At 41.5% G+C, this 16,211-nt stretch overlaps 2 protein-coding genes across 2 annotated transcripts in view; one reads left to right on the forward strand and one right to left on the reverse strand.

Annotated features, from left to right (window-relative positions):
* prrc2c (proline-rich coiled-coil 2C) overlaps positions 1-7,361 on the forward strand; it is a 38,467-nt gene extending 31,106 nt beyond the window's left edge. Inside the window, exons 22-33 of the mRNA XM_058755033.1 lie at positions 148-240; positions 319-420; positions 579-765; positions 871-1,074; positions 2,004-2,125; positions 2,254-2,420; positions 2,521-2,755; positions 2,870-3,178; positions 3,816-3,919; positions 4,728-4,854; positions 4,952-5,176; positions 5,534-7,361. Coding sequence (XP_058611016.1) covers positions 148-240; positions 319-420; positions 579-765; positions 871-1,074; positions 2,004-2,125; positions 2,254-2,420; positions 2,521-2,755; positions 2,870-3,178; positions 3,816-3,919; positions 4,728-4,854; positions 4,952-5,176; positions 5,534-5,785 — 2,127 coding nt within the window. The 3' untranslated portion in view covers positions 5,786-7,361. The remainder of the gene's footprint in view (positions 1-147; positions 241-318; positions 421-578; positions 766-870; positions 1,075-2,003; positions 2,126-2,253; positions 2,421-2,520; positions 2,756-2,869; positions 3,179-3,815; positions 3,920-4,727; positions 4,855-4,951; positions 5,177-5,533) is intronic.
* A 90-nt stretch (positions 7,362-7,451) lies between these two features.
* Positions 7,452-14,047, reverse strand: myoc (myocilin). The gene is made up of 4 exons (XM_058755012.1): positions 13,190-14,047; positions 10,123-10,188; positions 9,778-9,876; positions 7,452-9,191 (listed from the first exon to the last, which is right to left on the reverse strand). Exons 1-4 carry the CDS (start codon positions 13,665-13,667, stop codon positions 8,404-8,406), a joined length of 1,431 nt encoding a protein of 476 aa, XP_058610995.1. The 5' UTR covers positions 13,668-14,047; the 3' UTR covers positions 7,452-8,403.
* Between the last annotated feature and the right edge of the window lie 2,164 nt (positions 14,048-16,211).

A 16,211-nucleotide genomic window follows, 5' to 3' on the forward strand; every position in this document is an offset into this window, starting at 1 on the left:
GTAGACTAGAACACGTTGGCATTCTTACACTATAATACTGAACTTTGATTTCAGTGATTTGGACTGAGATGGACACTTGCTTCTTGCACTCTGTTACACTTAACTTTTGCTTGTTATTTTCTTACAATGTGTCTGTTTATCTTGCAGGAATCAGTGACTGACTACACGATCCCATCTTCCTCGTTAGCAGACAATGTCCCCACTGCAGGGACCAAGATGGAGGAGAGCCTTGTGACACCTGTGAGTGCTTCAGTACTGTAATCGGTGTGTGTGGGGTTTCTGTGTGTGTTCTGATCACTTTTTTGGTTGTTGGTTCAGGTGGCGCTCCCGCACCCGTTGCCTATTCAGCGAAGAGAAGCCCTGCAGCAGAGCTCCAGCCTTGCCACAGTCTCACCTGCTACTGTTGACCTCACACTTAAAGTAAGGCTAATCACTAAATGATTCATTTGAAAATCAGAAATTTAATGTGCAAATTTATTTTTCACACCATAAATAGTCAAAATGTACTTTACACAACTATGTGAATGCAAATGCTACCAGAAGCGTCTTTTAAACTGCTCCTCACTGTTTTCGTGCAGATGGAATCTGCGCGCAAGGCTTGGGAGAACTCTCCTAGTCTTGTGGAAAAGAGCTCTCCTGTCACCTCCTCTGCTTCCCCCATCACCAGTGGAGGAGGAGCAGGCAGTGCCTCTTTCAATTCCTTCTCCAGTGCTTCAGTGCCTCAGATACCTGTGGCCTCGGTCACCCCCAGCACCTCCCTATCCGGTAAGAGTTCATGCTGGACCAGCACACCCCATGAATGGGTCAGATAGTAAAAAAAAAAAAAAACAGACATGGGCTGAATTTTAATAGTGGGCTTCTGTTATACAGGATCTGCAACCTACACAACGTCCTCTCTCAGCACGAAGAGCACATCAGCTTCTGACCCTCCCAACATCTGTAAGGTGAAGCCTCAGCAGTTGCAGAGTTCTGGAATGTCCAGCACTAACTTCTCCCAGCTGGGCTGTGCGCCTTCTCTGTTACCACAACAGCAGCAACAGACCCCACAGGTGTTTGTATCCCAGTCTGCAGCAGGTAAATTTATTTATAGTCCACAACATTTTGAATTTTGTTTCTGCTCATCTAATTCAAAATATTACGGTTCAGATGTTTGGGGTCAGTAATTATTTATATTTTTTTCTTTTAAGTTTCTTAAACTAGTTTCTTCACCAAGGCTGCATTTAAAACAGTTCTTAATATATCTTAATATATTTTCAAAAGTAATTTATTCCTGTGATGTCAGCTTGACTTTAAGCTGCCATTACGCCAGTTTTCAGTGTTCTTCAGAAATTATTATTATTTGAGGGGGGGGGAGTATATATTTATAAATATTTATTTTGATATTTTTAACTACAATCGTCTAATCTAAAAATGTTTTGTCACGCAGTATATTTGTTTTACAATTTATAATGTTGTTGATTTTTATATTTATATTATGAGGAAGAGACTTAAAAATAACTTTGATTTTAAATACTTATTGATTTTAATGATTTTATTTTAATAAATTTATTTTAAATAAATGACAAGCAATGGCACAAATAAATACAATAACAAGATACAACTGAAATTAATGTGCTTTGTTTTTCAGGTGGGTATAAAAGTAATATTCAGGTACAGAAATACAACAGAAACTGAATAATCTATTCAGCTTTAAAATGACACTGATTAGTCTTTCACAATGAAATATTTGCGGGAATTAGTAAGAATTATGCGCAATACCCGTAATCCCGCAATTGAATAGTTAAACAATTATTTGAAATAGAATTTGTTTGCAACATTATACATCTCTTATTCATCAATTTATTGCATTCTTATTGACTAAAAGTATTAATCTGTTTTAAAAAAAATATAAATGACCCCAGACTTTGTGTGCATGTAGGACTCAAATTTTTATTGCATTTCTTTCTTATGTCTATATCTCCATGTTAGTCTTAAGTGATCAACATCTATTTTTAATTGTATAGGTTCTGCAGCCCAAATTCCGGCCTTCTACATGGACACCAGCCACTTGTTCAGTACGCCCCACCCTCGCTTGGCTCCTCCCTCTATAGCCCAGCAGCAAGGCTATCAGCCTGGACTCTCACAGGTATAAAACTGTCTCTCCCAGCAGGATCAGACTTTCAAGTCATGTTATATGAATAATGTTATTAGTGGTCTCATTTTCTAAAATGATTGAGGTTGGTTGACTCCCTTTTATGATTTCTCTCTCTGTAGCCTACAGCGGTGCAGCAGATCCCCATCCCTATTTACGCTCCTCTGCAAGGGCAGCACCAGCACCAGCACCAGCACCAGCACCAGCACCAGGCTCAGCTGAGCCTCAACACTGGACCTACGGTGTCTCAACCTCAAGACCTCTTCAGCTCCTCCATACAAACCTACAGGTATTGCAAACCGATTTGCTGAAATCTATAGCATCCAATAATTTTTTGTGTAATGCATAATATCTCAATGCATTTATTGTGCGCTCTCGTGCTTTCACAGGTCTCAGCAAGCATTCATGCAGAACAGCCTCTCCCAGACGTCTCCCATGATGCTGTCTGGGACGCCACTGCACAGTTACCCTGGAGTGCAGCCCCCAGAATTGGGTAAACCTCAGTCCAACCTGGCCTTCCAGCAGACTTCAAACACCCAACACATCCCTATCCTGTTTGAACCCCAGCTGAATCAGCCCTCTGGCATGGGAGGATCACAGCTTATAGACACACATCTACTGCAGGTCAGAATTCAGTTCCTCTAAATGGTGGCCTAGTATTTCTTGGCCCTCTTATTCAGCCTGCTAAAGTTTGTTTATTTTTTCTCTCTCTCTCTCTCTCTGTGTGATTATCTGCAGCGTCAGGGAATGAGTCAGCACTCAAACCTATACTCCGGACAAGTCCAGCAGCAGAGCAGCTACTACAGCTCAGCACAAAGTCCCAGCTCTGCCCTACAGCAGGTGACGGTTCCTGTGCCAGGTTCACAGTTGTCTTTGCCCAACTTCGGCTCTGGTGGTGGTCAGCCACTCTTGGCTTTGCCTCAGTCCTTACCTCCAACCCCTCCCCAAGCCCCGCCCCCCAGCCTCAACCGCCAGCCCCCCAGCAATCCGCCCTATCGTGGCCTTATTGGCCAGAATACACACAGTATGATGCAGCCTTCCAATAAGGTTTGTGCACAGATGCTCATACACTGATAATCATTGTTTTCATTACTTTTTTTTTTTCAATTTAATTTGTTTAATTTACTGGTAGTAATCAAGTTATTGAATGTAAACCTACAGATTTACTCCTAATAATAAATTCGTCTTTATAAGCACAGCACTGCTTTGTGTTCAGAGTAACCTCTGTATTTTGCCACCTACTGTCAGAGTGAATTTGTATTTTCACTCAGCACATCTGCTGTTTTAGTTCCAATTATATTTGCATAATGGTAACACACTGTTTTAAGGTGTCCTTGTTACATGTACTTACTATTATAATAACAATAAATTATGCATAATTATGTGCAAGTAATCCTAACCCTAAGGTAATTACATGTAGTTAATATTACTCGGTACTTAAATATGTGATTACTGTAATAAGGACACCTTAAAGTAAAGTGTAACCTACGTAAACATTTATTAGGCTTAAATGTGAGGTGTCCTTTTTTTTTTTTTTGTCAAATTAAACTAACATTTCAGGAGAATGATTTAAACACAGTTCTAGTTTAATATAATCTTTTTCTGAAACTGAAATATTCTTGTAGTCTAAATTTGATCATACATGGGGTATATTGAAACACGCATGCCTTTTTATCTGTTGTAGATGTGTGAGATGGATCTGAAGCTCTTCAGTGGTGGAATGGATGTGAAGCCTGGAACTCCACCTGTCAGCGCCAGAAGCACTACCCCCACTTCTAGCCCTTACAGGTGTGTGTGCATGCAAAGCCATCCAGATTAAGGCCCAGACACACCAAACCATCATCAAAGACGTAGTGGCGACAAAAGCCTTGCAGTGTTTGCATCTGGGCCGAAAATGTTGAGCTTGAAAGAACAGCAAAGACTGCTGTCAGCAGGCAACTAGCATATACATTCTGTGCTTGCATGAGAGGGATAGCTCTCCATAGGTAGTCATAGGTAGTATTCTAGGTATGACTGTGAATATGCACTACTGGTCAGTCTGAAAATATGATTTTTTTTTTTTTTTTTTTCTTGTCTCATATTTCAGAAATCATTCTAATATGCTGCTTTGGTGGTCAAGAAACATTTTTATAAATATTTATAAAAAAATTTGCTGCTGAATATTTTTGTGGAGACTGCCCTAAACTTTATGAATGGTAGTGTTAGGAAAAAAATTATTTTCTTCAGCAAGGATGCATTAAATTTGATCAAAAGTGACAGTAAAGACAACTTTTATTAGAAACTGGTGAACATTAAGAATTGAATTCTAATACCTGATAAAAGTTTAGCAGCTCATTTTTTGAAAGATCATGACACCTGAAGACTGGAGTAATGGCAGCTGAAAATTCAGCTTTACCATCACAGGAATAAATTGAAATATAGGTATAAACATGTATAAAAATAGGTGACAAATGCTGAAATGGCAGCCCTGACATTGGTCAACAGATGACCGTCGGCTTGGTGTGTCATGGCCTTTATGCACACTGGATGCATATCCCTAATCTGTTGCAGCCATATTTTGTATGTTTTCTGACAGCTTCCTTGTTTGTGTTCTCAGGGCGAGCTCTACAAGCCCCAGTAGTCAGTCTAGCAAGATGAACAGCATGCTGTATCCCAAACAGTTCCAGTCGGCCTCAGCAGGAATGCGCATTGCCCAGCACTTCCCAGGACAGTTCAACCCACAGGTCAGTTACTACAGGCATAAAGCAAGTTGTTGGAAATCTTAATTTGATCACACTTCTTGAGCATTAACAGTATTTCCCGTCTCTTGCACATAAACAGATGTTGTCTCAGGCTAACATGGTGTCTCCGTTGGTGCGTCCACCCCATGCAAACGCCTTTCCTGGAGGGGTGCAGCGTTCACCAATGGGTCCACCTATGTCCCCTAATTTGAGTGGGGGTCTGATGCCCCATCCCAGGCCCCAGCATCCTCCACGTGGACCTTCTGGTCCCTCATTGACACCACGTGGCACACAGGCTGCCCTGAAAGCAGAACAGGACCTTAAGGTAAGTGTTGTCACATTAAAGTAAATAGGGTGATTTTGATTGAAATAGGAGTACAATAACTGTACGTTAAGCTAAATTATTTGTTGTTGGACAATATATGTGACGTGTAGAATTTTAAATCTAAACGTGTAGTTTTATGATGGCACTAACTGTAAAGTGACTATTGACTAATCAAAATGGCCTAATACATTTATTCTAATACTTATCATTAGTCCAGTATCCATATCCAGTCAGAGGGCCTATGTTTTTGTGGGCAGTGGGGGGCCTTGGAGTCACAAATTTGAGAAGCTCTACTTTAGAGGTTATATATGAGGTTGTTTTCTATATTGGCTTTAAATGTTCATCTTTCTCTCTCAGGCTAAACAAAGAGCTGAGGTGTTACAGTCCACCCACAAGTTCTTCTCTGAGCAGCAACAGCTCAAGGCTCCAGTAAGCAAGCCAACCCGTATAGAAGGAGCAGGCAAACCCACCGACAACATCACTTCAAATCACCAGGTGGCGCCATCCGACCACGCAGATTCTGACAAACCTGCACCTCTAGCAACAACCAAACCCATCCGGACGGGTCCGATCAAACCACAGGCCATCAAACCAGAAGAGAGCAAATAGTCGTTACTGCTTCAGAAAAGACAGATGGATGGAAGGATGGACTGAGGTCGAGTGTCGGGGAGGGGAGGGAGGGAGGGAGGGGGGGTTGGCACGTCCTACAGCACCTGAAAGTGGCAGAGAAGTGTAGGGAAGTTGAGTGATGGATGTTAATTTTACGAGGTGCTGTGCATTTCTCTCACACTTACTGTGCCCATTTTCCTCATCCTTTTATCAGTCCATCCATTCTCTCCTCCGCTGTGGTTGGCATTACAGAGAAAGCACCCCTCCATTGTGTGAACTGTTCATCCTCAGTGAACAATGAAGGTAGACATCAACATGAGTTACACTTGCTGCTGAGAATGCCATTTTTATAGCAATATGATTTACTTTCTCATTTCTTCATGTAGAGAAACACATTTTAGGCAGGTAAATGTCTTTTTTTTTCTTTTTTTTTTGATTGAAGATGTTTTCCCCCATTATTTTATTTTTGCTCCTTATGTTCTATCGCAACGTTTCAGTTACAGCGATAAAGATACAATGAAATGTCTACACACACACTCTCGCATACCTTTTATCGTGTGTGTTCACCTCTCTCAACATTACCTGCACTCACACTTGCTTTGATTTCAACCATGTGTATTGGCCTTAACAATACATAGAACATTATTTCAGCAGATTAGGAGTTGATTACCAATGTATCCAATTAATTTATCGGTTGCAGTCTCCACTGTGAGCCTTCCCTCTTGCCTTCTCGGTCTCAAGAATCGAAGATTGTGTGTTTGCGTGTGTGCGCAAAATACCCTTGAATCTTTAGCCAAAGGTTAGGCGTCAAGAGACCTGAATCCTTTTAAGATGAATATATATGATTTTGACAAAGATGGCTCAGCTTGGTCAACAGATAATAGAATTATGATGGAATATTTTCTTTTTTTGTAAACGGTTCCTCCAGACCAGGCCTATGTTTGATGTGTCCTAAGCTTAAGCCCCTCCCCTTTTCAGTGAATGAGGACAGATGTAGACACGCCCAGTTCTATAACTCCAGTGTTTCACCTTACAGCCTCTCCACACAGCTCCCAACCATGCTGCTGAACAGCTCTGACTCTCCTGACCAATCACTGCAGAGGAGGGGCGGGGTTTGGGTTGGGGTGAGTGGTCAAGCAATTTAGGTTCAGTGCTAAAGAGCGTAGCTGAAAGTTTAGAAGAGAAACGTCAAGTGTGAGGCTGCCAGACTCAGTGGGGGGTTTGGGGCAAAAGTGATAAGTCTTGAACAGAGATTACCACGTTTTGGACTACTCTGTACGGTGACCACAGGCCTGAGTATATAAGGTCTTTCTCCAAACCACTCCTCTTGGGTTGCAAAGAAGGGGCCTGCAGTTGAACAAGGGTTTCAGTACGGCCCCCCATTTCTTGTTTAGTAGGAATGAGAAACTACAAACGGAAGGGGAGGAGAGGGAATTGATTTGTTTCTTTTCTTTTGATTTCTGTTTTTGTTTTACTTGTACAGGGGTTAAATCGCTGTATTAAAATATGTAAGGTCTTATTTACATTCTCCTGGTTTGGTTACAGAAACTAATAAAATAATATGCTGTAAAAATGAGCTGTGGTTGGGATGTCAGTTTTTTTTGGTTTTGAGGTAATGAGTTCATTAAAATACCTCTGTGCATGCATGTAAAACAGAAGAAAAGCGGACTTTTTAAATCTTTATTTTCATATAAGTTAATACACTTCCATAGCCACAAGATTCCAATCTTAACATCTCAAGCAGCACACAAGTCTTGAAGCAAATTCAAAAGAGAGAAGCAAAAATGTTCAACATATACAGAGTTACGATAGCACGATCACGTAAGGATTAGAGCACGTACACAACAAAGTTTTTATGGTTTTTAAAGTTGCATACCTCTGTACAATCTATCAATCAAGAGGCAGGCCTACTGTAATGAATTGCATGCCATTATATTTTCCCCCTTCCTTGAATTTTTTTCAGTGCCGTAAACACAAAAAAGACGAGACATTACTTAAAAAGGTAGAAAAATAATTTCTCTATTAACATGTTAAGTGGACAAAATCATTGAGGACGTAAATGTGGCATCAATTTATTAAAAACCTGATATACTCTATAGTAGTCAACATTTGAAGTGGATCAAAACCTTTCATCAAAGTTGTCCTAAAACCAAAATGCGTTCTTGTCTTAGGACAACTTTGAACTTTTTTGATCCACTTCAAATATTGACTAGTGTATACTTTTATCCATTTTGGAATTTGTTAGTCAAAGGAATATCTTTTATAGCACTTAAAGATGCAGAAATATAAATTAGTTTTTAATGTGAAGATGTGCAATGTAGTCACTGGTATGTTTACGGTCTGTTGTCTTGAAAACAACAGTCTATATTGAAGTCTGTGCTTAAATGAATATGATCAGGAAAATGTTATATTTGCTGTATTCATTATATATACCTACTGCTGGTGCTAGGAATAATGTCATCAGCATAATTATAGTTGATTCTTGTCCAGTTGTCTATCACTGTCTTGAATTCCAGTAAATCCAACAATAGCTGTCCTTCCAGATGGTAAAATATTAAAACATTACAAAACGCATCTATAAGCTGGCTGATATGGAAATTTACGCTGATATCTTCACTTTACTCCTGCTTGCCTAGTCTCACATTATAAGATACCATGTAAAAGTTATCCCAAGCATGTAGCTTTCTCTGTGCTGGGTTGTAGTCTACCATGCTGTTGTAGCGATAGCGGTTTTTGAATGGCACTGAGATTGTTTTACCCTGACTGGTTGCGGTGTCATACATGTAATTTATGGTGGTGTTTGGTGAGGTGTAACTAGCAACAGTGTACAGCTTGCCACAGATCATAAAAGCGTTAGCCACAGATGTCTTGCGGATTTTAGTCTCCCAGGTGCCCTTCACCTCCAGGTTGTGAGGGTCCAGCTGGGAGATGACAATATCACCCATGGCTTTGTTGGTGCTGTATATGGCCCATAGACCATTCTCATCTACTGCCAGGTCAATGTCTGTGTAGCCTCCCCAGGAGTAGGGGAATTTGCCACGGAAGCCAGCATGGGGAAGATCACGGCGGGCAGCAATGCTCTCAGAGAGTAGATCGTATCTTAGAAGGGTGCGGCTGAGCCTCCGTTGGTAGTACAAGGAGCCTCTGTACATGGTGGCGCCTGTGCTCTCCATAGATTCTGGCAAGAGGAGGACTTTAGTGGGGAAGCCACGTGACAGCTGGTCCATGTTTTCATACCCAAAGAGTTGACGCACTTCAGACCCTATGGCATCAATGCGCCATGCCATCTCTGGACCATAAGGTTCTTTAGCTTCTGGGTCTTGCATCCAGACACCGTATTTACCAGCAATGCTGTCAGCCTTGCGGTGCACCTCAGGTTCTTGTACCCACACCAGATCACCACAGCCTGAAAAATCAAGAGATTGGACAATTGTTGGAAAACCAAATGATTTTGACATGAGATTGCACATGGAACCAGTGAGGTGCAAGAAAACCCTGTCAAACCAAAATCTGCTAAATATAGCTGAAGGTGGAAGAGAGGACACCTTGTCCTACCATTCCTTTGAGTGTAAAAGATTAGAAGCATAAATTACCCTTTCCTAAAATACCCTGTAAGAGAGAGGTACTGGGGGAAGGGGATGGTTGGCAGAATTCAAAGGACTTCCTGGGAACAACCTGAACCTTGATATCTTTGTTTAGAAACACGGTCCTATCAAGTGATTTGCATTACCATTTTGGCGCCTTACTAAACATACACAGCTCCTTTTATAAACTAGATTATTTTGGACGCATATTAATTGGTAAAAATAGCAGTATTTGTGTTAGTGCTGTCAGCAGGAATGAATACTATGTGCACGGTGTCATTTTTTCAGGCAGCTGAGATGTAAGGGCATGATGTATTTATACATCAACATGCTTTGACAGTGTCGGAGGCCATTTACTAGATCGTGCCACTTTTGAGTGAAAGGTTAGGGTTAGGGTGTGACTCTCACCTGAGATGTCCGCTGGACCTTCCAGATTTGGGGCAGAAACCTCAGTTACTACAGCCGTCAGCTCCTGGTATCCAGGATTCTCGTAATGCCATGCAGGATCTAGGAGAGCAAGAGGACAGAAATTCACATACTCCGATTGAGACGTGCTTGTGAAGGTGTTGAGGTCTACATTTGTCAAGCCTTCACTACAAGAATGGCAACTAGTAACCATGACATTACAGTCAGAATATCAAAGAACTCTTGTCTGGAAGACCATTTCCATTGTGCAGTACGGAAGTGGATTCATCTATTATGGTGGTGCAGTTTGTTCTCTGCTAGTGTAAATTTACCCTTGTTACCCCATACCTCTTAAACTGCTTTTGTCTCCTTGTGTGTTCCCAGGCCTTGATACCAGGTGGGAGAGTGCAGGTCCTAAAAGGCAAAGACACATGATGCTGTTATGGTCTGGGGATGTTTATGTTACCTTAATTGCAGTCTAGAGAAACCAGATTATGTGAAGATAGACTGGTTAAAAAGAGATAATCAACCACTGGTATCCCAGAGTGCCATAACGGAAGTCTAAACAAGTTGAGTAGGGCTTGGTATTGATCCTGAGTTGCCTAAGAGAGGTATGTTGCATGGTTTTGGGGGACTGGCAGCTCTACTGACAGTCAGGAATCTAACAGAAGGAAATAAACAGCCCTGAGTAGATTCCCAGCTGTCCCGGAGCCTGACAGACTCCAGACCTCCCATTACACATCCGAAACTCAGACGTGCACTCCAGCAGGGTGCAAATACACACTCCCTGATTAACAATCTCAAACAAAAACAGAAAAGATTTTAAAAGCCAATGTGTAATTTTCTGATGTAAAAATATCAATCCGTGGAGGACGGTTGAAAAGGGGTAACTTTGAAGGGAAATTATGTACTTTTGATTGGTCCCAACAAAAATGCAGAAAGGACCTGAACAACTCATACTTACATTATCCCCACTCCCTTCGTTTTATTGCCAAGGACTAAATGACCTCTGTTAGGCCCTATGACAAACTATGGTGCCACATTATCATTAAAGTCTGATCATGTGCTAACATGTTTACAGGCTTTTATAATGGCCCAGATTACACTTTGAGACATGAACATCTGGAAGCTGACTTTGATTGATTGCTGTGACGAGGGTTAAAAAGGGCTGCTGCTGCTGATGATAGCCTGCTCAGACCTGCAGTGGGAGGTTCTGTAGGTACTGTCCTTTATCCCTATAATCAACACATGCTCATGAACACAGGTCTATGCGTCACTACAAGACAACAAAAGCGTGTAATTCCCAAGGTTTGTTTGCAGGTGTTTGTGCTTATCTGTATAACATGCCTAATGATTCCCGGAGAGATCAAGCAGAACTTCAAGAACCCTCTGGACCAGCTGGTAGCGTGTTGCAGGCTAATTTATTTGCAAGAGCCATCCCATCTAACATCTTGAAGACTTTGTAGGTTTTTTTTTGTAATGTTTAAATGCTTTTGGGTTTTGCAACTCTAGGCTGTGAAGCAGATGCCAATGCTTATTATAATAATTCTAAATGAGAATTCCTTCCATTTGAAATATCCAAGGGAAGATTTCCAAAACAGTTCAATCTCCAAAGGCAAGACATCAGGATTATACATTTATAGGTTCGTACTTAATGAGGTGACACTGACAACATCCACATGGCCAAATGGCACAAGGTTCCTGATCTTTATTGCAAGGACTGTTTATGTTCAGCTTCACTACTTTCATTTTTCCTCATTCAAATGTTTTACACTTAAATAAATAGTACTTTTGTAACATTATATATTTTAAATAATGTGCATACACATAAGATAAAGATCAGTACCTTAACACTAAATTAAAATTGTGCAATCTTTGCTTTTGCGTGACACTTTATTTACGCTGCTAAATGTTAGTCTAAAACTCTGGCCAAATCAGCCAGAGCAACATAAACAAGTATTAAAGGCACTTTTGAACCTTGATATTAGCCAATGTAAATAAAGGTTTTATACCCACTGCTAAATTACTGTTTATTCCGCCCCTTTCTGAGAGTGTACATTTGCATGGTAGGATATTTAGGATGCTAAAGGGACTGTAAACCTGCAAGAAAAACGCTGAATCCAAGAGGGTGAGGACATGCAAGACAAATGGCCTGTTTTCTTTTCAGTTCTTTTCAAAGAGCTGGAATCTGTCTTCCTTTTGCAAAGGGGGTCTCCACAGTCCACTGCTTCTCTCATCTGTCTTATTAAACTCCATCTTTATTTTTCATGTTTACATGATGTATGGTGCAGATGTGAGGAGCTGTGGTGCTGACCACAGGTGTCAGTGTGAGAATTGGAACAGATGTCAAATATGGCAGGACATGGAACAGAGAAGCTGGTGGGGAGAAATATATAATCTTGATTAAAGAAAATTCATTTGGGAAATGGAGGTGGACCACAAAACTGTGGTATCACACTCTACGTTATGCTAGCAACTTGGCTGCTTGCCTAAATATTATTTTTGTTAACAGAATATGTCAGTAAAGCTTAACCACTTTTAAGGTACTAACACTTGCACTAACAACTCCAGTTGGGATCAGTTACCCCTGACCTCCACCCCTCTTCATGCAGCATCCGTCAGTGGTCTGCTGGGAGCTGTCAGTAAGACTTTACTGCTGAGTATTAGCACAGTACTTATGTTTTACTGCTTCAGTAGCTTGCCTCCAACACCCTCATGTCTCTCTTGCTTATGTTGCCCTGCTCTTGCTATGACAGGGGGTTGTCACCTAGTTCAACTTTGATCTAACTATACTGTTCCCTCCTGCGTTAAAATGAACACAATGACCTACTCACCAAAAATATGACTCACACTTCCAGGCAGGTATAACTATAGAAATGCACACATAAACCGTATGAGTCTTTTCCATGGTGCCAGTGACTAGCATGCCAATTTGCTCACTCCCTCCACCTTCCCAGACACCACACCTATTTACTTGTCACAAAAATATGTTTACAAACAACATCATGCAGATGAAGGTCTCCATGATTACCAGTATTGGACTGTATATTGACAAAACAAAATAGCTATTGGCAATCTGTAATAAGGACTTTATTATGAATGTACACAATGTCAGAATTTTTAACAGCTTGTCACTGGGACAGTACCTTCAAAAGGACACCTTTGTACCTTATTTTCCCCTAAAGAATACATTTTAGCATCTTAGAGTACTAAGGCAATGATATGCAATCTTTTGGTACCACTGTGAAACAAAGTACAAAGTTGTCCCTTTGAGGGGACTGCCCCAGTGACAAGTTGTTGTACTAACAATTTCTGCAAATTTTGTCTAGGAATGCACATAACAAATATACAAGGTAGGGAACATTTTGCTAACCATAGACAAAATACAATTTGGTGCTTGATTGTCAGTACTCACCTGATCCTGGTCTGGAGCTTTTGTCATTTTGGGGCACTCTTGGAGGAGGTTGTTGCATGCAGGGTCTGCTCCTCAACCTCTCAGCCTCCTGGCGGATCTCTTCCATCCTCTGCTGCAGGTCCTGAACCTGTCTGTCCAGTCTTTGCTTCTCTCTCTGGAGCTGGGCGTTCTCCCTCATCATCTGATTGTATGCATCCTGGAGGCCTGACTGAGATCCGGAGCCCTGTGATGACTCTGACATGGCTTCCCCTCCTACAAGGCGGGCGACCAGCGCCTCTAACAGCCCCAGGCGAGATTTCAGGGCCTCCATCTCGGGACTTGAACCTGCTGATGGACAACTGGCCTCTGTAGGGCTGTCCACCATGAAGGTGTATTGGCAACGACCACTGCCGGCATTTGCCCGGCGAAAACTAGCGCTGCCCTGAGCATGGGTGCCCATCAGCAGGCAGGAAGCCCACAACATAGACAAAAACCACATGTTGAGGTGGACCACAGATACCTGGAACCTTCTTTCTGTCTTTATCTGATGCTCTTCCTCCAGGAAGGTGGTTTACGCAGAGGTGAATCTACTCTTTCTGTGGATCACTTGTCTGCCCTGTCCTCTTTAGCTCCGGCACTAATCTATTCCTTCCCTTTTACCCCACAAGCGTAACCAGAGCCGCTCACTTCTCTGGCATTCCACTAATGACCTCTCACCTGAGCCTATTCAATCTTCCGTTCCCACTGACTTTCTGTCTGTTGAGGGGCTGATTGGAGCGTCTCGCTTTGATTGGTGGTTGATGTCTCGCTTTGATGTCTGTGATCCCACAGTTTGTGTCTTCAGGTCTGGAGGCAGTTTCTCTGAGTCCAGACACATTACGCTGGGACATATTTATACAGTCAGGGAGGAAAGGGAGGGAGGAAAGGAGCAAGAGGGACGGAAGAAAAGGAGGGATGCTGTGTGCTTGAGGGATTGCCCCAACAAAAAGATCTTTCCAGAATTCTGTATTTGCCACCTCCTCTTGGAGGGCATATCAGAGCATGTGTGGGATGGTTTGTTTAGCTTTGTGTGCAGGAATGCAGGGGCGACCACAGGTGAACACAGGGGTTTTTGTCCCAGTGTTATTTGATGGTTTGTATGCTCAGGCATTTTCCCCACTGGGTATTGTAGTGATTACTTATGTAATGTACCTAACAAACGAGCTAAGTGTGTGTGACAGTTTCAGAAGGTGACTACTGGGTGAGTGCATACCTTTCTGCTGCTTTCTAATTTGGGTGTCGCAGTGTATGTAGGCCTATCAGTTTGCTGCTGGTGATTCACAGCCGGGGATCTCGCTATGGGGAACCCAAGACAGGCTGCTAAGAGGGGGGGGGGGTAAGTTTAGATAGAGTTACCCCTACCGGACAGGCTATGGGGGAGGTCTGCAGTGTTGGTTTACATGTGGCGTTTAGCTAAAGGGGTCAGAACGTGACGCAAACAGTAGCAGAGGTCAATGCTTGTTTGAAATGTTACATGCTTGATGATGGCATTTGTAACAGTTCAATGTTCAGTCTTCAGAATCAACATGCTCCCTTGCCCATTTCTCGTTCTGTCACCAACCTTCACAATCCCTTGATATTTAGTTTTCTTTTTCTCATCTACTTATGACATGCAACTGCAATTTTCACCCCTCTCCTCTCCACAGTTCATCACCTCACTTTCTCTCAATAAGTCTGTCACTTGTTTTTGTTAGTTTGCTCCATAAACATTGGCTCAAAACACCTTCACACTCATTTATCTATAATATGGCACAGGTGGTTCAGGACTGGAATCTGTCTTCATGGTGGCCATTTGTTTTGTTTTGTTTGTTTGCATGAGATGTCTGAATTTCTTGCCCAGCCAAGTCTTCTGTGAAATTTAGTAATACAAATACCTTACTGGTACATACTCTTCCTTGCTTCTGACAGTGTTCATAAACATTATTTCTTAAAGGCATAGTTCACCCAAAAATTCTGTCTTTAATTACTCACCCTCATGTACCTGTAAGACCTTCATTCATCTTCAGAACACAAATGAAGATATTTTTGATGAAATCCGAGAGCTTTCTGACCCTCCATAGACAGCAATGCAACTGACACGTTCAAGGCCCAGAAAGGTAATAAGGACATTATTAAAATAGTCCATGTGACATCAGTGGTTCAACCTTAATTTTTTAGTTACAAGAATACTTTTGTGAAAATATCTTACTTTATAATCTGTCAAACTTGTTTTTGTGAGATGTTTTGCTTGAAAAGTGTGCACGAGGTCCTAAAATCAATGCCACTTGGATTTTGTTATATAATGTTATGACATCAGTCTTAAGTGGGTATGCAAGTTTTAACATCTTATTTTTGTTTTCAACACCATTGCTTGCAACCTTCTGCCCATTCTTCAGGACCACCATCAGAGCTCTCAGCTTTCACCTTGCAGGCTTCATTTCATCTATTACCACATCAGATTTATGGGAGATTGCAGAAAACAGACATTTACCAGAAACACTGTGTATTTACAAGACCATGCTTGCAAATCATGTCCAACTAAATCTTACTTCATGTCAAATGCACAGTCTATGGCAGTAACTGGAGACGCTGACTTTGAAGGATGGTGCAGAATCAGAGCTTACATTCCTTCAGTCAATGCAATTGTTTAACATTCTCTCCACCTATCCAGTCAATATCTGCAATCCCACTTATGTCTTTTACAAACTCCATACAAACATAGGATTCTGGATTTATGATATCTGTCTCAAGAGTACAAAACATATCTTGTGGGCCTTTTGTTTCCGAGTACTAAATAGATTTCCAGCAAGTTTAGAACTGTAGATCTGCAACTAATCTTCAGTAGCATTTATTGACTGTGCAACTATACATACATCTCTCCATTCACATGCATGTTCCAGTCTCGCAAAAGTCTGAAACAACATGCAAAAAGGACTGTAAAATGTCTGTTTTGTGTTTGTAAAGGATCAAAGCCTGGTTTGAATAGGATGCGCACACACACAATTAAGACATCTTGCCTGAGGAG

Source organism: Onychostoma macrolepis, chromosome 20 (genome assembly GCF_012432095.1).
Source record: "Onychostoma macrolepis isolate SWU-2019 chromosome 20, ASM1243209v1, whole genome shotgun sequence".
Taxonomy (NCBI): Eukaryota; Metazoa; Chordata; class Actinopteri; order Cypriniformes; family Cyprinidae; genus Onychostoma; species Onychostoma macrolepis.

What these genes read in the sequence shown, in the direction of transcription:
- myoc (XM_058755012.1), bottom strand. Translation starts at nt 13,667, where the DNA reads ATGTGGTTTTTGTCTATGTTGTGGGCTTCCTGCCTGCTGATGGGCACC. An exon ending in AGACAAAAGCAGTTTAAGAG is followed by an intron (nt 9,877 to 10,122) that starts GTATGGGGTAAC and finishes TTGCTCTCCTAG; the next exon opens with ATCCTGCATGGCATTACGAG. An exon ending in AGGTCCAGCGGACATCTCAG is followed by an intron (nt 9,192 to 9,777) that starts GTGAGAGTCACA and finishes TTGATTTTTCAG; the next exon opens with GCTGTGGTGATCTGGTGTGG.